The following is a 24,524-nucleotide window of genomic DNA, read 5'->3' on the forward strand; positions in this document are numbered from 1 at the left end:
CCGTCAACAAACAGCTGACCACCTTCCTGGAAGACAACAACCTGCTCGACCCCTCACAAACCGGATTCCGAACCAACCACAGCACTGAAACCGCCCTCATCTCAGTCACTGACGACATCAGAACCCTGATGGACAACGGTGAAACAGTCACCCTCATCCTCCTCGACCTCTCGGCTGCCTTCGACACCGTCTGTCACCGCACCCTAATTACCCGCCTCCGCTCCACCGGGATCCAAGGACAGGCCCTGGACTGGATCGCCTCCTTCCTCTCAAACCGATCTCAAAGAGCTTACCTCCCACCGTTTCGCTCAGACCCCACCGAGATCATCTGCGGCTACCTCAAGGCTCATCGCTCAGCCCGACACTCTTCAATGTCTACATGAGCCCCCTCGCCGACATCGTACGCAAGCACGACATCATCATCACCTCCTACGCCGACGACACCCAACTTATACTCTCCCTTACCAAGGACCCCGCCAGCGCCAAGACCAACCTACAAGAGGGCATGAAGGATGTCGCAGATTGGATGAGGCTCAGCCGCCTAAAGCTGAACTCTGACAAAACGGAAGTCCTCATCCTCGGCAACACCCCGTCTGCTTGGGACGACTCCTGGTGGCCCACGGCCCTCGGCACCGCACCGACCCCTTCAGACCACGCCCACAACCTCGGCTTCATCTTGGACCCTCTTCTCACCATGACCAAGCAAGTCAACGCCGTGTCCTCCGCCTGCTTCCTCACCCTCCGCATGCTCCGCAAGATCTTCCGCTGGATCCCCGCCGACACTAGAAAAACCGTTTCCCACTCCAAAAACGCCTGCAACGTATTCAAAACGCCTCGGCCCGCCTCATCCTCAACGTACCCCGTAACAGCCACATCTCCGCACACCTGAGACACCTGCATTGGCTCCCAGTCAGCAAAAGGATCACCTTCCGACTTCTCACCCACGCACAAATCAAATCATTAACATTTATAAAGCGCGCTACTCACCCGTGCGGGTCTCAAGGCGCTAGGGGAGAAAGGGGGGGTTATCGCTGCTCGAACAGCCAGGTCTTTAGGAGTCTCCGGAAAGCGGAGTGGTCCTGGGTGGTCCTGAGGCTGGTGGGGAGGGAGTTCCAGGTCTTGGCCGCCAGGAAGGAGAAAGATCTCCCACCCGCCGTGGAGCGGCGGATGCGAGGGACAGCAGCGAGTGCGAGGCCAGAGGAGCGGAGGAGGCGGGTGGGGACGTAGAAGCTGAGGCGTCTGTTGAGGTATTCCGGTCCCTTGTCGTGGAGGGCTTTGTGTGCGTGGGTGAGAAGTCGGAAGGTGATCCTTTTGCTGACTGGGAGCCAGTGCAGGTGTCTCAGGTGTGCGGAGATGTGGCTGCTGCGGGGTATGTCGAGGATGAGGCGGGCCGAGGCGTTTTGAATGCGTTGCAGGCGATTTTGGAGTTTGGCTGTGGTCCCGGCATAGAGGGTGTTGCCGTAGTCCAGGCGGCTCGTGACGAGGGCGTGGGTCACGGTTTTTCTGGTGTCGGCAGGGATCCAGCGGAAGATCTTGCGGAGCATGCGGAGGGTGAGGAAGCAGGCGGAGGACACGGCGTTGACTTGCTTGGTCATGGTGAGAAGAGGGTCCAAGATGAAGCCGAGGTTGCGGGCGTGGTCTGTGGGGGTCGGTGCGGTGCCGAGGGCCGTGGGCCACCAGGGGTCGTCCCAGGCGGGCGGGGTGTTGCCGAGGATGAGGACTTCCGTTTTTTCAGAGTTCAGCTTTAGGCGGCTGAGCCTCATCCAATCTGCGACGTACTTCATACCCTCTTGTAGGTTGGTCTTGGCGCTGGCGGGGTCCTGGTGAGGGAGAGTATAAGTTGGGTGTCGTCGGCGTAGGAGGTGATGATGATGTCGTGCTTGCGTACGATGTTGGCGAGGGGGCTCATGTAGACATTGAAGAGTGTCGGGCTGAGTGATGAGCCTTGGGGTACGCCGCAGATGATCTCGGTGGGTTCTGAGCGAAACGGAGGGAGGTAAACTCTTTGGGAACGGTTTGAGAGGAAGGAGGCGATCCAGTCCAGGGCCTGGCCTTGGATTCCGGTGGAGCGGAGGCGGGTGATTAGGGTGCGGTGACAGACGGTGTCAAAGGCAGCCGAGAGGTCGAGCAGAATGAGGGCGACTGTTTCACCGTTGTCCATCAGGGTTCTGATGTCGTCAGTGACTGAGATGAGGGCGGTTTCAGTGCTGTGGTTGGTTCGGAATCCGGTTTGTGAGGGGTCGAGCAGGTTGTTGTCTTCCAGGAAGGTGGTCAGCTGTTTGTTGACGGTCTTCTCTATTACTTTGGCTGGGAAAGGCAGAAGAGAGATGGGGCGGAAGTTTTTCAGGTCGCTCGGGTCAGCCGTAGGTTTCTTTAGTAGGGCGTTGACTTCGGCGTGTTTCCAGCATTCGGGGAAGGTAGCAGAAGAAAAAGAAGAGTTGATGACGGTCTGGAGGTGCGGGGCGATGATGTCGTCGGCTTTGTTAAAGATGAAGTGCGGGCAGGGGTCCGAAGGGGCGCCGGAGTGGATAGAGTTCATGATGGATTTGGTTTCTTCCGTGTTGATGTGGGACCAGTTGTTGAGGGTGATGGCCGTGGATGCCGGTTCGGTGGTGTTTGGTTGGGTCTGGTGTCCGAAGCTGTCGTGGAAGTCGCTAATCTTGCGATGGAAGAAAGTGGCGAGGGATTCGCACAGATCCTGTGAGGGCGTGACGGCGTTGGCGTTGGCGCTGGGGTTGGAGAACTCCTTGACGATGCTGAAGAGTTCTCTGCTGTTGTGTCTGTTTTTGTCCAGTCTGTCGGTGAAAAAGTTCCTTTTGGCGGCGCGGATCAGGTGGTGGTGTTCGCGGGTAGCGTTCTTGAGGGCGGTCATGTTGTCAGCGGTGCGGTCCTTGCGCCAGGCTTTCTCAAGGGCGCGACAAGTTTTCTTTGATTCTTTGAGGGTGTCAGAGAACCGGAGAGGTTTTTTGATGTTGGTCTGTCGATGCGTGCGTTTGAGGGGAGCAAGGATGTCTGCGCAGTTGGAGATCCAGTTTGTGAGGTTGAGGGCTGCGTCGTTGGGGTCGGTGGTGAGGGTGGGTTGGTTGGCGGCGAGTGCGGAGAAGAGTTGCTCTTCGGGGATCTTGTTCCACTGTCGACGAGGGATGAGTTGGGTGCGGAGGTGGCGGGTCTCGCGTCGGAATGTGAAGTGGACGCAGCTGTGGTCGGTCCAGTGTAGGGCGGAGGCGTGGCTGAAGAAGACGTGTTTGCTGGTAGAGAAGATGGGGTCAAGCGTGTGTCCGGCGATGTGGGTGGCGGTGTTCACCAGTTGTTTGAGGCCGAGGTTGGCGAGGTTGTCGAGCAGGGTGGTGGTGTTGGGGTCGTTGTTTAGTTCCAGATGGAAGTTGAGGTCACCTAGGAGGATGTAGTCCGGCGAGGCGAGGGCGTACGGGGAGATGAAGTCGGCGATGGCGTCACTGAAAGGGGCGCGTGGCCCGGGAGGACGGTAGATGAGGGATCCTCTGAGGGTGGTCCTCGGATCGGTGCGAATCTGAAAATGCAGGTGTTCAGCGGCGAGAGGGGTGTCTTCGGTGGAGGTGGTGACGCTGATGGAGTCTTTGAAGACGATGGCGATACCTCCTCCAACCTGGTTGGTGCGGTCTTTTCTGGAGATCTTGTAGCCTACGGGGATGGCAGTGGCGATGTCAGGGGCCGAGGAGGCGTTCATCCAGGTCTCCGTGATGAAGGCGACGTCCGGTGCTATGGAGTCCAGGAGGTCCCAGAGTTCAACGGCGTGTTTGTGGACGGAGCGAGCGGTGACTAGGATGCACTTGAGGTGGTTGATGGCGCGTGGGCTTGTGGTCGTGGTTGTTGCGTGGTGGAAGGTGCGTTTGCAGGAGTTGCAGGCGAAGGGTCCATGGGTGCGTTTGGGGTGAGCTTGGAAGCAAGTGTTGGAGCGTCCTGGGTTGAGGGCGTGGAGGGTGGTGGGGTCGTAGCGGGTCAGGGGGGCTTGGGAGAGCTGGGGACCAGGGGTCGTGGCTCTGGGCGCGGGACAGGCGCGGACGGGCGCAGACGGGCTTGCCTCTGGCACGCCTCCGGCGCGCCAGCGGCGCGGTCGCGCAGCGGCCACCATATGAGGTAGGAGGGGGGGAGGGGTCAGGTGGGGGCGAATGGGAGCTGGGGGGCAGGGGCGTGCAGGAGGTCGCGGCGGGAAAGCGCGAGGGAGGGGGGGGACAGGTAGAGTGAGAAGAGCTCGGGTAGGGGGGTTTAAGGGTGGAGGGGGGTGAGTGTTAGGAGGTTTAGGAGATAAGGGAGAAAGATAGGAGTAGGGTTGAGAAGATAGGGGGGGGGTTGTAGAGGTGGGTGAGGGTGAGAGGTAGAGTGAGAGGATAGGAAGATAGGTAATAGAGGAGGTGAGGGAGGGGGGGAGAGATAGAGAAATAGATAGAGAAAATAGATAGATAGGGAAATCGATAGATAGGGAAATAGATAGAGAGATAGGAAGATAGGAGGAGGTGGAGAGTGAGGGAGTTAGATAGTAGGATAGAGAGATAGAGAGATAGGTAGATAGGAGGAGTGAGGGAGGTAGATAGTGAACGGGTTAGATAGGGGAGATAGAGAGGGGGATGCGAGTGGGGGAGGGGGATGAGGCAGGAGCAGGAGGGCAGGCGCGGGGAGAAGAGGACGGAGGAGGCAGAAGAGCCGAAGTCAGAAGACAAGAAGAACAGAAGACAAGAAGACAAGAAGACAAGAAGAACAGAAGAACAGAAGAACAGAAGAACAGAAGAACAGAAGAACAGAAGACCGGAAGGAGAGAAGAAAGGAAGATCAGAAGACCGGAAGGAGAGAAGAAAGGAAGACCGGAAGAACACAGAAGAACACAGAAGAACACAGAAGAAGATACAGAAAACGAAGAACAGAGGGCAGAAAACCACAGAAGAAGATGAGGAAGAAGAGAAGTAGAGTGAAGACGGGGGAAAGAAGAGTACAGAATATTACAGACGAGGAGCGAGGAGGAAGAACAGAAGAACAGAGAAGAAGAAAAGAAGAAAAGAAGCAGGAGCAGGAGAGAGGGTGAGCAGCGCGGGGCAGAGCGAGGGGCTGGGAGGGGGGGTACTTACTGTGAGGTGGGTCTCAGGAACTCAGGAACCTGGAGGAGCTGCAGCGGCAGGGGGAGCGACCTACCCTTGGCACGCAAAGCCCTCCACAACAAGGGACCTGAATACCTCAACCGTCGCCTCAGCTTCTACGCCCCCACCCATCTCCTCCGTTCCTCTGGCCTTGCGCTCGCTGCCGTCCCTCGCATCCGCCGCTCCACGGCGGGTGGGAGGTCCTTCTCCTTCCTGGCAGCCAAGACCTGGAACACCCTCCCCACCAGCCTCAGGACCACCCAGGACCACTCCGCATTCCGGAGACTCCTCAAAACCTGGCTTTTCGAGCAGCAGTAACCCCCCCTTCCCCCTAGCGCCTTGAGACCCGCACGGGTGAGTAGCGCGCTTTATAAATGTTAATGATTTATAAATGTTAATGATTTGATACTTTGTGAATAACAGTGGGCTTACACTTTTGTGGGCAGCTGCACGTCTCTCTATAAACCCCTTTCTAACTCTTCCTAAACCCCTCTTCACTCTTACCTAAGCCCCTCACATGTAGCAGTAAGTATGCTCTTTTTTTGTAGCCACTTTCCCTGTCTCTCCCACATTTACTGCCAAGCAGTAAACTTACACATGTGAGGATCTCCACATAGGAAAGATGTGAGTGGTGTAGGTGAAGATTTACACTTGTGAGTTTGTGAATAGCATTCTGTAGTACTTTAACAGTACTATTGTAGTTTGTGAATAGGCCTTTCAGTGTGCAGAGGAGTTAATGAATTAATTCATTGTGCTGCGCCAAAAGTCAGAGCTCCAGCAATGAGAGATCATAGCATGCATCCTGGCTGCGGGTCATTATTGGTTGGAGAACAGTGAATGAAGAATAATTTATGTAACACAAATTCAGTACAAAAAGTAGGAGGTAGTGGGGGCAACACTGCGAATTTTGCTGGAAAGACGTAGTGTGTGCTCAACAGTGCTAACAAACATGAAGGCAGTTATTCCTGGGACAGCTTCAGAAACAACAACACTCACATGCTACTCACCTTGACAAGTGTATGTTTTGGGGTGGCAGAGTAGGGATGATAATATGAGATGCAATCAAGGCTTGGAGGCCGGCCAACGGTGCTAATGCAGGCTTTAAAATCCTTAAATTTAAATATTGCTCTTTTAAAAAACGTCAAGTGCCAAGGACAGCATGTGAAGCTATCGGAGAGAAGAGGATGAGAAAGGCGGGAAGAGGGTCAGATGTCTCTTTGACCAACATGGCCCCCAAATTTCTGGGGCAGAATTAATACATTTTTCAGAACACAGTGCAGAAACCGCTGTTACTGTGCTACCTTGTGCAACAGGGAGAAAGCATCGCACAACCATAGCTACCAAAATGGCCTGCTGCTGCTGTCTTGCTCTACACTCAAGCACAAACAGGCTACCTAGTGCCACACACAAAGCTTTGCTTCATGATGCAAAGCAGTATGTGTTATGTTCAACATAGTTTTTATACTTGAAGTATAACCATTGAGTACTAAAGCTGCTTCATAGATATTTTAACATTTTAGCCCTTGAATGTGTTCTATGCAGTACAGAACAAATGTGTGAAATGTTTTCATAAATAAAACCATTTCTCCTTCTCTTTGTGCCTGTCCCAAGGTGGGACTATTTTTTCAAGCAGAGCAGGGTCTGGAAATTTTATTAGATCAAGCATTAATAAAAAATGGCTGCTTGCACCTGAATGCCTAAGTTCCAACTATGTAGCCCCTCATTGAAGCACCGTGTTTCAAAGTGCTATTTGCCTTGAAATAAGGGGAAACAACAAGCACAAAATAAGTGGTGTACTGGAAAGTATTTATATTTCAAGGCTTTGTGTTGCTTTGCATGACTTTGTAGTGGTGCAGATCTTGAATAATCTGCCCCATGGTGTTTTATCAGTGCAGATTGCAGTCTTCCTAATTATTAATGGCCACCAAGACATTTTCCGGGCCTTCTGGGCCTGCAATTTGTTTACTCGCTGCTGTGCCTATGGATCTCGAGCTTCATGATACCAGATATTAAGGAAGTGCCAGGCAGCAAAGCTTCCAAACAATGCCATGCAGCACTCCCACCCCATGCCACCCCTGCATAGAATGAGACTGAGGGTGGGTATATAAGCCCTTTTAATTTGTGGGCTGATGGATGAGGTTGAGAGAGGTTAAATTTCTCCCTTCCCAAGATGGCCCCCAAACATGTGGTTTCACCCAGTGCATACTGGGACACTTTCCCATCATTACCAGCTGGGACAATGTTCTTCAAGTGGCTACTCCTGTGCTAGTCTGATCAGGGAGCCAGGTGCTGAGGAACTACCAGGTGAAGACCTGAGGGATTCCTGAAAATCGTCAGAACTCAAACTACAGGAAAATAATTTCCAGAGTGGTCCAAGTTCTTTGAATTCTAGTGCCTTATCAATCAAAGGGCCTCATTTCTGAGGCCTGTGCTGCCGGGCAGTGCAGCAAGTGCCTTGATGCGCTGCCCTGTGCCACCGGGAAACAGCAGAAATGCACCATATCTACAAGATACCACATATTTCTGTCCTCTTCCCTATGCTGGCACACAAATTGCTGGCTAGCACCAATGCAGGCACCTTTGCATCATGGTGCAAGAATGCCTGCGTTGAGATTGTTTTTGTGCAAGAAGCAATACCTTCCTGCACAAAAACAATCACAAGGTGTTTTCCTCTTTCTATGTGTGCTACAGAATGAAGCACACATAGAAAGAGGAAAACATGGGGAAAACTAAAGCTATTTCTCCCTGTTGCATCATTCTTATACCACCCATAAGGTGGCATAGGAATCTTACACATTCCCAGACTTGTGAATCTGGGAATGTGTCAGATTCCTTCAGGTTCCATGTGTGTTGCATGGGAAAACCCAGGAAGCACCCATGGAATGCCCCTTTCACGCAGCCTTATGTGTGAAAGAGGTCCATATTTACAAGGCCACGAAAAGCCATGCAAGGTGGCTTTGTGTTGCCTTGTAAATATGGGCTGGCAAACTGTGCCACAGGAGCCTAAACAAAATTACGCTCTTGTGGCGCAGGTTGCCCCTAGGGCTGGGTAAATGAGGCCCAAAAAATTAAAAAAAAATTTAGGGTCCTATCTTCTTTGCAGGACTTCCTGCTACCCTCTGATGCATGCTGAAATAAATGTCATATATGTAGAGAAAGACCAACTAATTTCAAAAGATTTGTGTGATAGGACATTGAGGGGCATATTTATCATGGTTTTGCGTCACCCTAGCACCACATAAAGGGGTGCATGGCAGAAGCAAAAAATAAGTCAGATTGAACAAGCCATGCAAGGCCACCTTGTGTGGTCCTGAGTGGCTTGATAAATCTGGAGTAATGTGAGGCAGCTCAAATCGCTGCCTTCCATTACTCTGTCCCGGGAGGTGTTCCATGGGTGGAGCGTGAGTGTTCAGACACATCTACCCATGGATATTGGTGCATTCCCAGATTTACCAACACTGGTAAAACTGGGAATGAGTCAGAATGCAAGACCTTCCCAGGAGAGAAGCAACATTATTTTCTCTTTTAAAGTGCTGCATTGTGCAGCACACTTATAAAGTGAAAATGGCTATGAGGTTTTGTTTTGTGCAGGAAGGAGCCCCTTTTTGCACAAAAACAATCCTGCCATGGTGCAAGGGTGTCTGCGTTGGCGCAAGGCAGCACATTGTGTGCCAGTTCAAGGAAATGACAGGGGTGCTCTATATCAGGTTAAATATGGCACATTCCTGCCCTTTCTCTTTTAATCAGTATAGAACAGCATGGTGGCTTGCTGGGCTGCATGAAATAATGAGAAATCTGCCCCACAGTGTATAGTTTTATTACTGGATAACACCATGCCTGATTTCTGATCTTAAAACCACCTAATAGACTAAGCCTTGTCTGCTTAGCCTACCTACCTTTAGAGTACAGTTGTACCTTATGCCTTGACCAATAGTAAACAAGCATGCCCGTGGCTGATGCTGACCAACAGCTAGAGGTAAAGAACAAGTCACTTACCTTTGGTAATGCATTATCTGGTAGATACTCTATCTAGCTGCAGATTCCTTACCTTTGAATTCCCTGGCGTCAGCTTCGAATACGGAATCTTTTTGCTGAGCAATACCCTGCGTGCGCCAACTGGCATCGTCATTGGGATCCGCGTGCATCATCCGGCTCCACGTGGCTTCATAAGCGTCATTGGAGCCGTCTGTGATGCTATATAGGCATCACCCTGGCAGGCGCATGTCAGTTCTTTTATCTATAAAACTTCCACACCAGAAGCGCAGCCACGGTTAGAACCAACATTTTGTCTGTGCAAAACTAGGGACCTGAAAAAGGATAACCCTAACCATACTAGACATATTTGCAGAAGGGGAGGCATGGGTCGGTGTAAGGAATCTGCAGCCGGATAGAGTCTCCACCAGATAATGCGTTACCAAAAGTAAGTAACTTGTTCATCTGATAGAGACTTCTAGCTGCAGATTCCTTACCTGAGAATAGATACCCAAGCCATAACCTCCTTGTGGTGGGCTGTGTATACCTCTGCTTACACTAAGAAGTCCTGTAGGACTGAACGGGTAAAGTGCCCGTCTCTCCGTACCTGACTGTCCAGGTAGTAATGCTTTGCAAACGTGTGCAAAGATGCCCATGTTGCCACCTGACAAATCTCCAGGACTGGAGTGCCCTGAGCTAACACAGTGGTAGCAGCTTTGCCCCTGGCAGAATGAGCCTTCAAGCCCTCAGTAGGCTGCTTCCTGGCCAATGCGTAGCAGATCTTGATGCAGAGAATGACCCAGCATGAAATTATTAATTTCTGCACTGCCCGACCCTTCTTTGCTCCAATATACGCCATGAAGAGTTGGTCCCCCACCCGGAACTCTTTTGTGCGATCAAGGTAGAACGTCAATGCTCTTTTTGGGTTCAGTCGGTGAAGTCGCTCCTCTTCCTTAGAGGGATGCAGTGGAGCAAAGAAGTGGGCAGGGTGCTATTCTGACCCAGATGAAATGGGGTCACTGCCTGGGGGAGGAAAGAGGCACGAGTTCTCAGTACCACCTTGTCCAGATTGATAGTCAGGTACGGTGGCTTTGGTGACAGAACTTGCATGTCACTCACCCTCCTGGCAGATGTTATCGCCACTAAGAAGGCTCTCTTGATGGTGACTAGCCGGAGGGGACAGTTGTGCAAATGCTCAAAGGGAGCGCATATCAGAAATGTGAGGACTAGATTTAAGACCCATTGGGGCATAACAAAGGGAGTAGGGGGGAAACATATGTACAAGCCGTTTGAGAAATCTTTGTACAATGGGCGATTTAAACAGAGAAGGCTGATCAGGCAGCTGAAGAAATGTTGATCAGGCTGAAAGATAGCCCTTGAGAGTCCCCAAGGCAGAACCCTGCTGGCCAAGGGAAAGTATGAAGAGAAGAATATCAGAAAGGGAAGCAGAAAGAGTATCAATAGACCTTTCTGTATAATAATATACAAAATGTCTCCAATGACAGGCATATACTGTTCTAGTCGAGGGTCGCCTAGCTGGCAAAATAACCTTACAGACTTCGGTAGGAAGTTCAAAAGCCATCAACTGCCACGCATGAAGTCGCAGAGTTAACAGGTTTGAGGGGAAAACACTCCCCTGCTGCTGCAACAGAAGATCCTCCCCGATAGGACAGCCTGATCGGAGGATTGATGCTCATTTTGAGCAGCTCGGGATACCAGACTCTTCGTGCCCAATCCGGAGCCACTAAGATGACTTGGGCCTGGTCATCCTTGATCTTCTTGAGAACTCTGGGCGGAAAAGCGTACAGGAGGCCTGAATTCCACTTGCGCCAAAAAGTATCACCGAGCTATTGCCGTCTTGGAAACTCTAACGTGCAATACTGCTGACATTGCACATTCTCTGCGGAGCAAACAGATCTAACCAAGGCTCTCAGCTCTGCTGAAAGAGTCCTTGCACCACCTCTGGATGGAGATACCATTTGTGATCCGCTAGGCATCAACGGCTGAATTCATCTGCCCTGGCGTACAGAGAACCTGCCAGGATTATGCCCTGCTGTTCCAGTCATGTCCAGAAATGCAGAGCCTCTTGACAAAGCGTCCACGACCCCACCCTGCTTATTGCAGTTCCACATTGCGGTGGTGTTGTCCGTGAACACCTGCACTGTCTTTCCTTTCACAACAGGAAGAAATGCTTTCAAGGCCAGTCGAATTGCCTGTAGCTCCAGCAAGTTGATATGGAGTCTGGATCTCGCAGGAGACCAGAGGCCTCTGATCTCCGCCTCTCCCAGATGGCCACCCCATCCCAGAAGTGAGGCATATGTCACTATTATAAGATCTGGTTGGTGAAGGGATAGGAGTCTGCCTCTGACCCAATCGCAGTTCACTAACCAAACCGCAGGTCTTTTGCAGTTCCCTCTGAGATCTGAACTGTGTCGGTAAGATTTCACTGATGCTGTGTCCACTGGAACTTCAGGTCCCACTGCAGAGCACTCATATGCCGTAGCTCCAGAGTCCTTGAACTGCTCAAGCTCTCCAAAAAGGCATGTGCCATAGAAGGGCATGTCCATCCCCCGAAAAGCCAGTGGTACGTAGCCAGGGGTGACGTCGAAGAGCCACTGTTGAGGAAATAGCCCTGTCCAAGCGAGTCGGTCATGTCCAAACCACACCGAATTGTAAACTTGGCTGCATCTCTCCCATCTTTGACACCCTGAGTGAGAGTGTCTAGTACACCCCCCGGGACCTGGTGCAGCACCTGTGCTACCGTATCCCATAAAGTATGGGAATAAGGGCCCAATAGGCATCAGGTGTGTAGGAAGCTGGCTCTGTATATACTGTATCAAAGTGAGATATAGGGGCATATTTATACTCTGTTTGTACCGGATTTGCGTCATTAATTTTTTTACACAAACCTGGCGCAAACTTAACTCCATATTTATACTTTGGCCCTAGGCCCGTCTAGTGCCAAAATCCATGGAGTTTGAGTCATTTTTTTGCATGGACACCTACCTTGCGCTAATGATATGCAAGGTAGGCGTTCCCGTCCAAAAACTGACTCGAAGGCATGTGTGCCTTATTTATCCTCTTGCATCGTTTTGACGCACAGGAGGGGGCGAGCCTTGAAAAATGGCACTGAGGCGGATTTGCGTCATTTTTTAACGCATGGGTCAGGACAGGCGTTAAGGGACTTGTGGGCTCATTTCCATGGTCTCCGACCATGGAAACAGTCCACAGGTGCCCTTCCCTGCACCCATGGACACCCCCTGCCACCCTAGCCCACCCCTGGAGGACACCCATGGCTGGGGGGACCTTCCATGGTGAGTGCAGGTAAGTATATTTTTTTTAATTATTTTTAGTGGCATAAGGGGGCCTACCTTGGGCCCCCCTACATGTCACTGTGCCCAATGGCCATGCCCAGGAGAAAGAAGTCCCCTGGGCATGGCCACTGGGCAGGGGGGAATGACTCCTGTCTTTGCTAAGACAGGAGTCATTTCCATGGGGATTGTGTGTCAAAAAATGGCGCAAGTCAGGTTAGAGCCAATATTTTTTACTCCAACCTGAGGTTTTTGGATGCACAACCCCCAGTCTTCCCTATGCCTCTGCTACCCGGTCAGCGTCATTTATTTTGACACTGACCAGGCCACAGTGCCGGCTACTGTAATTCCTTAAATATGATGCCGGCTGGCACGTTGGAATGGAGGTAGCCGGCATAAAAGTTTTTGACGCAAACCTGCACTGGCGCAGGTTAGTGTCAAAAAGTATAAATATGGGCCATAGTGTGCACAGAGTCCAGGGGTTCCCCAGAGCCTTAACAGAGGTAATACTAATGCTCTCTTTTGTGGTAGGTTGGTTGAGCAGTTAGACTTCTCAGAGGGTAGTGCAAAGCATTTGTTGTACATACACAGCTAATAGAAGAAGCACTCACTCAATGGCTTAACTCCAGACCAATGGTTTTTATATAGCAAAAATATATTTTCTTAATTTACTTTTAGAATCTCATGATTCAAGTTGTAGGTAAGTACTCCAAAAGATTCATATTTCACACAGGTATTAAGAGTACATTGAAATAGGTAAGTAATACAGTTTTTAAATTATTGACATTAATCTGTTTTAAAAATGGACACACTGCAATTTTCAGAAACAGTTCCGGGGGGAAGAAATTTTAGTTCGTTTTACAGGTAAGTACAACACTTACAGTTTTAGTCTCCGGGTTTTAGGATGTCCACCGGTTGGCTTTCAAGTCAACACCAAACACCCACCACCAGCGACATGGGGCCGGCCGGGTGCAGAGGTCAAAGATGAGCTATTTTAACATGGGGGAATCCGGTCTGCCTGCAGGTAAGTACCTGCGACTCAGAGGGCTGACTGTGGGGATTAGAAGAGCACTGAAGGGCCCCAAATAGGCACCAAACAGACACCTTCAGCGGCACAATGGCGGCCGGGTGCAGGGTGCAAACAGGACATCGGGTTTTCAATGCTGGTCTATGAGGAGACCACAGGGGTCACTCAGAGGCAGCAGGCGAGGTCCAGGGGGGTATCTCAGGCACACCACTGGTCAGACAGGGAGGAGGGACCCCTGCTTAACGTTGAGGCACTGGGGGTCGGTTTCTCCAAGGCTTGGGGGCTGCGGGTGCAGTGTGTTCTTAGGCATCAGATATCTTCATCCGGAGCTTCGGGGTCAGGGGAATCCTTGGGATTCCCTCTGCAGATATCGTCATGGAGGGGTGGAGAGATCAACCCAGGGTGGGCACTTGCTCGCAATTGCCTACGGACCCTCTCTTGCTGGGTGGACCACCTGGACACGGGCGTGGCTGTCGGGTGCACAGGGGTCAGGACTCACGCATCCGGAGTGAGTTGCGAGTCTTAGTTGTAGGTTTTCTTAGACAGAGCCGCTATACTTGGGAGTTCTTGGTCCTTTTTTAGTGCAGGGCAGTCCTCTGGAGTTGGGAAGAGGTCGCTGATACCGCTGGAGGCTTCACTGGTCTTTTGCAGGTTCTTTGAAGCAGGAGACAGGCCGGTAGGGCTGGGGCCAAAGCAGTTTCTCATATTCCTTCCTCTCTGCTGGGGGTCTCAGCTTAGCACTCCTTCTTCTTCTTGTAGGTCACCAGGCAGGAATCTGGTGAGCTAGGTTCAGGGAGTCCCTTAAATCCTAGATTTAGGGGCATTTTAGTGCTCAGAGGGCAGTAGATAATGGATACTGTCCCTGAGGGTGGCTACACCATCCTTGTGCCCACTCTCTTTGGGGATGGGGGCACATTCCTTTTTCCCTATTGGTCCCTGTTCTCCAAACCAAGATGGAGGATTCTGCAGGGAGGGGTCACCTCAGCTCTGGGCACCTTAGGGGTGACCTGGCTGGGGTGGTCACTCCTCTCTGTTTTCCCTAATTTACCCACCGGACTTGCTTCCAAAAGTGGGGCTTTGTCCGGTGGGTGGGCATCTCCACTAGCTGGAGTACCCTGGGGCATTGTAATCCAAGGCTTGAGCCTTTGAAGCTCACTGCCAGGTGTTACAGTTCCTGTAGGGGGGGTGTGTGAAGCACCTCCACCCAGGACATGTTTTGTTTCTGACCACAGAGTGCACAGAAGCACTCACCCCATGTGGTCAGAAACATGCCTGAAAGTGGCAGGCTGGCACAGACTGGTCAGTCCTACACTAGCAGTTTGGCTAACATACTGGGGGCATCGATGCCCTCTGTGTGCAATTTTCAATAAATCCCACACTGACATCAGTGTGGGTTTATTGTGACAAGAAGTTTGATACCAAACTTCCTAGTATTCAGTGAAGCCATTATGGTGCTTTGGAGTTCGTAATGACAAACTTCCAGACCATAGACTCAATATGGCTACACTGCACGTACAATGTCTAAGAATGGACTTAGACATTGTAGGGGCATATTTCTCATGCAGCTATGCCCTCACCTGTGGTATAGTGCACTCTGCCTTAGGGCTGTAAGACCTGCTAGAGGGGTGACTTACCTATACCACAGGAAGTGATTTGTGGGCATGGCACCCTGAGAGGGGTGCTATGTCAACTTTGTCTTTTTCTCCTCACCAACACACACAAGCTGCAAGGCAGTGTGTATGTGCTTGGTAAGGGGTCTCATAGGGTGGCTTAATACATGCTATATGCTACAGGGCCCTTGATACCATTGGTGCCTTTTACAAGGGACTCATCGGTGTGCCAGGGTTGTGCCAATTGTGGAAACAAAGGTACAGTTTTAGGGAAAGAACACTGGGGCTGAGGCCTGGTTAGCATGGTCCCAGCCCACTTTCAATCAAAGCTGGCATCAACACTAGGCAAAATGTGGGTGGGTAACCATGCGAACAGTGGCACTTTCCTATAAGGCGTTTACAGACACCAATGCCAAGCTGGAGAAAGAAACAATCTTCTTCCCAACTTGGTCCAGTCTCTTGGATTCCCTATCCAGGGGAGTGGAAGGGAAGACACTATGGGATGTGGAGGAGTGGACCACCAATCTCTCCTGGGTGGGGTGTTGGGTGAGGAAAGTAGTGTCAGAAGGAGCTGGTCGATGGCGGCGGCCAACTGTCCTATTTACAGGAGCCCCTGTGCTGGGTTTGGACCATGTCCCCAGCAGGACATCAGTAAGGGCCTCATTAAAGGGTAACATTGGCTCTGATGTAGCAACCCCCGGCTGAAGCACCTCTGTCAGGATGTTAGTCCTGACAGTACGGCAGGCAAGTCCCGGTCCAAGACCTCAGCTGCCTATGCACCACCAGGGCATATGACACTCCCTACTCTGTAGCCACAGAAGGAGGTGAGAGCATACCAATATCTGGAGAAATATTCATTTTGCTGGCTTCTCCTAGATCCTCATACCAGTCCTGCTCCTCAAATCCAAACTGAAAGGGTCCTCAGACACCTCCTATTCCTCACATGTGCCTGGCTGATCAAAATAAGCCTCAGGAACTACATCATTCTGGCTCCGGATCATCTGGAATGAGGATGGGGCTCCCACCACTGGTGCGCACCGGTGGTGGGGGGACGTCGACGTTGGACCCGGCACTGGAGAAGGCCTACTGTGTGGAACCGGCGCCGGTCCAGATACAATATCGGATCCCGGGGCCCCCATCGGTGCCGAGGCCGAAACTGCCGGCGTCAAACCCGATGGGGCCCCTGCTGTCCCCATGGGGTCCGAAAACTCACCCGCAGAGACAGCCTGCTCAAAAATGACACGCTTGGCTTTGTAGAAGTCTTTAATTTGAGCAGGGGTCGCTCCGGGTCCTGGATAATGGGGGAGACGCGAAGTCAGCCCTGGCATCGGCTCCGCGGAACCGTGCTCGTAACTTTGACATTCATGTGACACCTCGTCGGCCAACACCCATATCGAAGTCAAAGACCGCTTGAATTTCTTCTTCTCCTTCTGCCTCTTCCCCGGGTGCCCTGAGGACCTCGAATGCGAAGAAGAGGACTTGGGGCTCCTGGAGCGCTTCCGTGACCTCCTCCTAGAGCAGGACCGTGACCTCCTAGGAGTCACACCAACTGAAATCGACTGCTGGACCGCCATGAGCTTTAGAGACTGCTCTCTTAAAGTTTTCAGGGCCATGGCCCAGCAGTCAGTGCACAACTTTGAGTCGTGGTCTCTGTCGAAGCACCAGAGACATAGCTGGTGGGGGTCCGTCACCGACATGGCTCGATGGCAGGCGCCACATGGCTCAAACCCTGTCTTTCTCGATGACATCCCTCACACAGACACAAAAATATCTTCGACAAAACGGTCAATAAAAGGCTTGCCAAAAAGGCAAAATGTAGCTCGATCCCAGACCTGCGCTTAACTGATGCAGAAGGAAAAGAACTGACGTACGTGTGCCAGGGTGGTGCTTTTAAAGGCGACAGTGATGTCACAGACAGCTCCAAGGATGCTGACAAAGCCACGTGGAGCCCGACAACGCACACGGATCCGAACAACACCACCCGTCGGCACACTGTAGGAGGCTGCCTGGTTTGTAGTGGGTACCTTGGGTACTTACACCTTACACCAGGTCCAGTTATCCCTTATTAGTGAAACGTAGTAGTTTTCTAGCAGCTTCGGCTGATAGAGGTAGCTATAGCAGCGCAGCTTAGGCTGAACTAGGAGACATGCAAAGATCCTGCAATACCACTTATAGTTACTCAGTACATATACACAAGCAAAGACAATACTCAGTGTTACCAAAAATACAGCTAGTTTTTTTGGGTGACATAAGGCCAAAAATATCTTACAGGCAATACTCCTTCTGGAGGTAAGTATTATACACAATATACACACTAGACACCAAAATAAGGCAAGTAATTAGACATAGGATGTGCCAACAATAGGAAATGCTATACAATGCAATCGGAGAAAATAGGCCCACAGGCACCATAAACCATATACTAAGAAAGTGGAATGCGAATCACAAATTCCCCCCTAGTCAAGTGTAGTGTGTAGAGAATCGCTGGGAGAGTAAAAATACAGCAAAGATAATTAAAATACCCCAACCCAGAGCCCAGGAAAGTAGGAGCAAAGTACTGCAAGTTTCCTTAGGACACACTACAGACACACTACAAGTCGTGATTAGAGTTATTGCAAAAACCAAGCAAGACTGCAAACAACAAATGGACCTGGACATCCTGGACCTGAAGACCTGCAAAGGAAGGAGACCAAGCCCAAAAGTCAGAAGATGTTCCAGGAAGGACAGGAGCCCCTGCCAACCCAGAAGAGGGTGTAAAAGAAGAGTCTCTGGTTGGACGAAGACTGCAGCAATGCACCCAAGGAAGATGTCAGCAGGTTCCTGCATGATGCAATGGATGTCCCATGAGGAGATGTTGGATGCAGGTGAGTTTTGGTGCTGGATTCATGCAACAAGCCTTGGTTCTGGCAAAGTCGTGTTTTGAGTCAAAGTGGTGCTGTCTGGGCCCAGGAGGGACCTGGGTGCCTCAACCCTATGTGAGGAGGGAGAGGGAGCTCTCAGCATTTCAGAGCCCTCAATCGATCAGACAGCACCCACGGGAGTCCCAGGACATGGGGACAAAGGAGGTGCAAAATGTGGTTGCAGCACTACAAAGGAAGGTCCCACACCACCAGAGGTCAACTCAGCGAGTTGAGCGTCAAAGGATAGAGTGCTGGGGACCTGGACCAGGCTGTGCATGAAGGAATTTCGCAGATAGTGCACAGAGGCCTCAGGAGGTGAAGAAGACACTGTGCACAGGGGTACTGTCGTACTCGGGGAAGGCAAGCTCTTACCTCCTCCAAATTGGGACAGCAGAACCTTAGGACAGTCTGTGTCGAAGGTCACTCCACGGGAGATTTCTTCGGTCCTTCAGGTGCAGGGTGAAGACAGGGAGTCCCCAGAGCATGCACACCATGGAAACAGTTGCAATTGCTGGCTAGAGCTGAAGTTGCAGAGGAAAAGTAGCCCTTCTGGATACTTTTTTGCTGTTACAGCGATTCCTGGAACAGTTTGCGGTGGATCCGAGGTCAGAGGATGAAGTAGTAGTTGCAGAGGATTTGTGATGGAAACTTGCAAGTAGAATCTGAAGAGAGACCCACAGGAGAGACCCTAAATAGCCCTGAGAGGGGGATTGGCTACCTTAGCAGGTATGGACCTATCAGGAGGGGTCTCTGACGTCACCTGCTGGCACTGGCCACACAGAGGTCTCCAGAGTGTACCCACACCTTGCAAAACAAGATGGCTGAAGTCTGGGACACAATGGAGGAGCTCTGGGCACAACCCATGGGGCTTTGATGGACAGGTGAGTGGTCACTTCCCTTTCTTTTGTCCAGTTTCGTGTCAGAGCAGGGACTGGGGGTCTCTGAACTGGTGTAGACTGGCTTCTGCAAAGAGAGCACTATCTTCCCTTCAAAGCATTTCCAGAGGCAGGGAGAGGCAACCTCTCTCAAGCCTGTAACACCTATTTCCAAAGGGGGAGGGTGTAACACCCTGCTCCCGAAGGAAATGCTTTGTTCTGCCTTCCTGGGACTGAGCTGCTCAGACCCCAGGAGGGCTGAACCCTGTCTGTGAGGGTCCACAGCTGCAGCTTCAGTGCAAGCCTCAGAGAGCTGGTTTGGCAGTACTGGGGGCCACGGTGGAGCCCCAAGGATGCAATGCATGGAATTCACTCCCCAATACCAGATTTGGAATGGGGGACAATTTCATGATCTTAGACACCTTACATGGCCATATTCGGGATTACCATTGTGAAACTACATATAGGTATTGGCCTATATGTAGTGCACGCATGTAATTGCGTCCCCGCCCTCACAAAGTCCGGGGAATTGGCCCTGGACTGCGTGGGGTCACCTTTGCTAGTGCAAGGGTGCCCACACACTTAGTAACTTTGCACCTAGCCTTCAGTAAATGAAGGTTAGACATTTGGGTGAGTTATAAGTTCCTTAAGTGCAGTGAAAATGGCTGTGAAATAGTGTGTGCACTATTTCACACAGGCTGCAATGGCAGGCCTGTGTAAGGGTTTGTCTGTGCTCCTTTCCTTTTCAGGGGTCGCTGGTCTTGCAGAACGCACTGATTTTCTTTTACAGGGTCTTTGATGCAGGAGAGGTAGGGTAGGGCTGGTGCCGAGTCAGTTGTCTCCTTTTCTTCTCTGCAGGGTTTTCAGTTCAGCAGTCCTTCCTCTTTTCTTGAAATCATCAGGAATATCATTCTCTTGGTTCAGGGAGCCCTTAAGTATAAGATTTAAGGGCGTTTTTAGGGTTAGAGGGCAGCAGCCAATGGCTACTGTCCCTGAGGGTGGCTACACCCTCCTTGTGCCCACTCCCTTTAGGGTGGGGGCACATTCCTTTCCCTATTGGTCCTAATCCTCCAAAGCAAGATGGAGGATTTCTCAAGCAGGGGGTCACCTCAGCCCTGGACACCTTACGGGTGGTCCTGGCTGAGGGGTTGACTCCTGCTTGTTTTTCCTGATTATCCCTCTGGACCTGCCACCAAAAGTAGGGGCTTGTCCGCAAGGGTGGGCATCTTCACTAGCTGGAGTGCCCTGGGGCACTGTAAACACGAGGCCTGAGCCTTTGAGGCTCACCGCCAGGTGTTACAGTTCAGCAAGCTTTACACCATTATTTATCCCCTCATCCCACCTGTGCATCATTTTAGCATGGGGAGATAAATATGGGGCTATGGGGATATCACCATTTTTTAGATGGGAACGCCTACCTTGCATCTCATTGACCCAAGGTAGGTTCACACATCCCAAAAATGGTGCTAGCTCCAATATTTTGACACTAGATGTGTCTAGAGCCAAAATATAAATATGGAGTTAAGTTTGCGCTGACTTTGCGTTAAAAAAATGACACAAAATTGGCACAAACAGAGTATAAATATGCCCCTAGGTTCCAATTTGCAAAGATTTTGCTGGGACTTCTAGAGCAGTGTTCATGGCTTCTCCTTGAACTCCAGAAGTAATCTAGGCATACTACTGGCTTACTTATGGAATTCAAGAGTAACCAAGAGTACTGCAAGAGTAAGCCACGCATATTCATATACTAGTCTCTATCAATAAGACCCTTACTATGCAAGTGAAACTTGCATCTAATCCCAGTTTTACCACTTTACCAAAATGTGTTGGTATTTTCTGTATGAAAACGTTTGACAGTTGTATGTTAAAATATTGTGCATAAAAACATAATCTAGCCTAACTTTTATCTCCTTGCAGGTTTACAAGTGAGTCAGAGGGAGCTGATGATGTCCAAAACTTCCCCTACACCACCCAAGGATATGTCTCTCGACATGTACAACATGAAATGCCTGCAAACTATTTCATATCACACTGGCATCATTCATTAAATAGGTACCTTACATCAATATAATGTTATGGCATCGATACTGAGACACGTACACGAGCATTCCAGGTATGCATGTACCATAATTGAGGGTACTGACTGTGTGCAATGATTTCCTGAATTCATTTGACAGTGGCAAATGTTGTAGTTTGAGAGCCAGGTTTGTTAATCATAAAAGCAACAAATCTTTTAAAAAATGACACAAATAGTTTTATTACAACATGGAATTTACGAGCCACTGTATAAACACTTTGGAATTTACATAAAAGGCCTTAACATTTCTAGCACGTATTTTAGTATTTATGTAAAACATTTGCACTGCATACTTTAGGTACATGGTGCATATCACCTAATTCCTGAGAATTAGGACAGAGCTCCATCATAGATATTTTGGTTACTGATTTCTTCTAGAAGGCTGGAAGGCTGTGAACAAAACTAAGGCCTTTTAGTTTTTTTTCTTAAATCAAGACATTCAGTGTGTGATTAGTGCTTTGACCCTGAACACAACAAAGAGATCCATAAAGAGAAAAAACTAATTGTTATTAATTTGTCTTTAAACAGTCTTCGATCTGGCAATTTTTGAGTTAGCTTTCTGTAACAATGTAAGAAATGTAAATTCATATGGAAAACAAAACAGGAAATGTAATTTGTGATTTAGTCACAATCATGAGGAAATTGTACACAAAAACCCAAATAAGGGTAGAACTAAATGACTGACTTTTGAAGGGTGGTTTAAAACCGAATGTGGATGTATCCACTGGAATGTTGACTACATAAATTAATAAAAATATACATATATATATTTTGTCCTAACAATAGTAATTCTGACGCTTTCAGCTGAACACTGTACGTTAAATGTAACAAAACAATTGCATAGTACCACAGGTTGCCAGAAAGACATGAAATTTCTGTACGATCTTGTTTTTTTAAAAACATGAATGCTTGATATGAAAAAAAATTGCTACAGTCCCTTTTCAGCATAAGCATAACATTGTACAAGCAAATTAGGTAAATGCTTAAAATACAGAGTTTTGCATCAGTTAAACAGTGGTAGGTGACAGGCGTCGAACTGGAGATCATTTAATGTCAAAGAACACAAAATGGGAGTCAAACAGCAAAAGATGGCACTGCATACCTCCTAGCACCTTATGGTTTTCCAATGAGCTCCTGCTTTCTTTTATCAGTGCATTGTATTACATACTTGTTTTAATCAAAAGTGCCATTGGTATGTCAACATTCTAAGCTTATAGTGGTAGTCTGTAGTCTCTTCCCGCAAGTACAGAGCAGAGTGTGTTCGTTTATGAGAAAGTTCCTATATCTCGCTTTACTCTTTCTGTCTTGTAGAATGGTGTGAGGTACATGGATATAGTTTCAACAGACTCCCTTGATGGTAAACTCATAGCACCATGTTGAAGAATTGCTTGGAAATTCATATGAGAACTATATCCTTCGCATGCAGACTTGGCAGCGGCTGATATGTGTGCGCAGGTCCCCTGCTTTCAGAGTAGACGGGGTAGGTTTCCTACAAAATTGAAACAAAAAGATCAGAACTTAAAATAGAGGCTAGAATCCTGGCAGGTTCTAAAATAGATGTTGGCAGGTCTAATATGATATTCTCAGGCCATCTGACCCCTCCATGAACAAATGCTGTGTAAAAGCCCAACAGAAGCAAACTCAACGTCTCGAAACTTGGCTCACTGGTCACTGTTACCACTTTAGTTGGTTGTCTCTGTAGAGTCACATGTTAGCCACTCGCACGCTTGAAGGGGTCTGGCCATTACACCGAAGACTGGACAGTGCTGTCTTTTTTAAAACGTATCTGCCATTTGGTGCCAGTGAAATCCATGTGCTCCCATCATAAGCGGAACTGAAATCAACCTCATGCCACAGTGGTTTTCTTTTTTTAAATGCCCTTAGATTCTCAGATTTATAGCCGGGGGTTCTATTAAGTGTAAAGTAATGAGAGAAACTGTGACAGTGAGGAGAAAGTATTAACCACTGAGGACCAGGAGCACAGCAAAGAACAGTTTTTCCTACGAGATTCTATTTTTAATGATGAGAGGAGGGTGCAAGCTGTTTATCGTGAAGCATTTGTGAAATGTAACGTCTTTGTTTGTCAAGGACTTTAGGAAAAACAATAACGATAAAAGTACACTTGATTATTTCTACAACAGTTGTAACCAACAATGGTCTAAGAGGGCTCTGTTAATACAAGACTGGTAGGTGATCACAAGAGCCACATGCAACGAATCTACATAGGATAGTTTTTCACAGCCACTGGCTATCCTGGCATTTTGGCATGGATCCCGGTTTTGTTTACCAACAAAGGTCGCGTCTTCTCGACAGATACCCACCATTTGCCCTACTCTATCAGTGGCAGCATTTAAAACAATAGCTGAAAACTATGAGGATCACTGGTACCGACTGGCACATTGTATATATATTTCAGCAGATTACCTATAACAGTCACTCATGGTACTAACAATAACATATACAGCACAAAATATAAAAAAAAAATCTTAAAACAAAAGAAATCGCATCTAGAATTCTGAGACCAAAACACATTCCTAAAACATGCGTCGGATTACATTTAGCACTGTATAGAAATTGATTTCAATAAAATATAAAACAGCATGTAGGCTCGGTGAGGGGGCCAAACCTAAACTGGGTTATAATTAGTTGAGCATGAAGCTAAACTGCATGAAATGTTGGAGAAAGCTTTAAGCGAAATGCATTGATTGTGTCCAAACTGCAAGTTCTGAAGGTGCCAAAAAAGATCAAAACAGAAAGGTTAAATTGGAAATCCCGTAAAATAATTTGATTCGAATGCAAAATGTATTTACTATGAGACATGCAGTAAAGTGAATCAAGTTGTCAAGGGTGTAGCTGATTTAAGCTGATTTAAATTTAAAAATGATTCAATTTAAAAGTGTCATAAGTTTAGATCTAGTGATATTTCAATGGGAGAAAAGCTTAATGAAAATAGAGGAAAATTCTCGAGTAATTGAAAATAGTATCTATGTTTACAAAACAGGGTTGTAGTTTTCCACTGTGACTCTACCACTACACGTGCAATGGGCTCCAGATGTGAAATGTCTACTGGCAGGGTAGCCAGGACAGGGTTGTTTTCAGATGTTTGGGTTTTCTAAAGGTCTGCGCTGTATCATACTAAAGGATACATCTTTTTGAATGATGGAACAATGAGCCACAAACCACAAGCAGACATCATCAAACAAAGAACATTCCAAAATGTCCATTGTTGGTTCTTGTTAGCGATGGAGCACTGGGTAAAGAAAACTGTTCAGCTTTACATGGGATGGCCCTTTTAAGCTTATGGAATGGATCTTGGAAAATATTCATACAAACATTTTTGTATTTCATGTTAGAATGTGTTGTAGAATTGAAATCCAGAGGAGAACCACAAAGGACTTTATTTGGCTTACTCTTCTGAAGTAGTTCAGGCTACTTGCACATCCAAGGACCTCACTTGAATATACTAGGAAAATTAACATTCTGTGACAATCTTAGTTCAGAGTTGAAGTAGCTGCACTGCCCTTCACTTTGAGCATTAATGATCCACTGCTGTATTCAATTTGTCCAAATCAAGATCTCTCATACCACACACTCAGATGTGTAATGAGAATAAATGCCATGAATATGGCTAGGTAACATGGAGC

General features: G+C 48.9%; 1 protein-coding gene across 1 annotated transcript in view; it reads right to left on the bottom strand.

Annotated features, from left to right (window-relative positions):
* Positions 1–21,034: 21,034 nt before the first annotated feature.
* COL4A1 (collagen type IV alpha 1 chain) overlaps positions 21,035–24,524 on the bottom strand; it is a 521,418-nt gene continuing 517,928 nt past the window's right edge. The window contains exon 52 of the mRNA XM_069205109.1: positions 21,035–22,369. Within this exon, the coding sequence (XP_069061210.1) occupies positions 22,288–22,369 (82 nt within the window). The 3' untranslated portion in view covers positions 21,035–22,287. The remainder of the gene's footprint in view (positions 22,370–24,524) is intronic.

This window comes from Pleurodeles waltl, chromosome 8 (assembly GCF_031143425.1).
Source record: "Pleurodeles waltl isolate 20211129_DDA chromosome 8, aPleWal1.hap1.20221129, whole genome shotgun sequence".
Taxonomy (NCBI): domain Eukaryota; kingdom Metazoa; phylum Chordata; class Amphibia; order Caudata; family Salamandridae; genus Pleurodeles; species Pleurodeles waltl.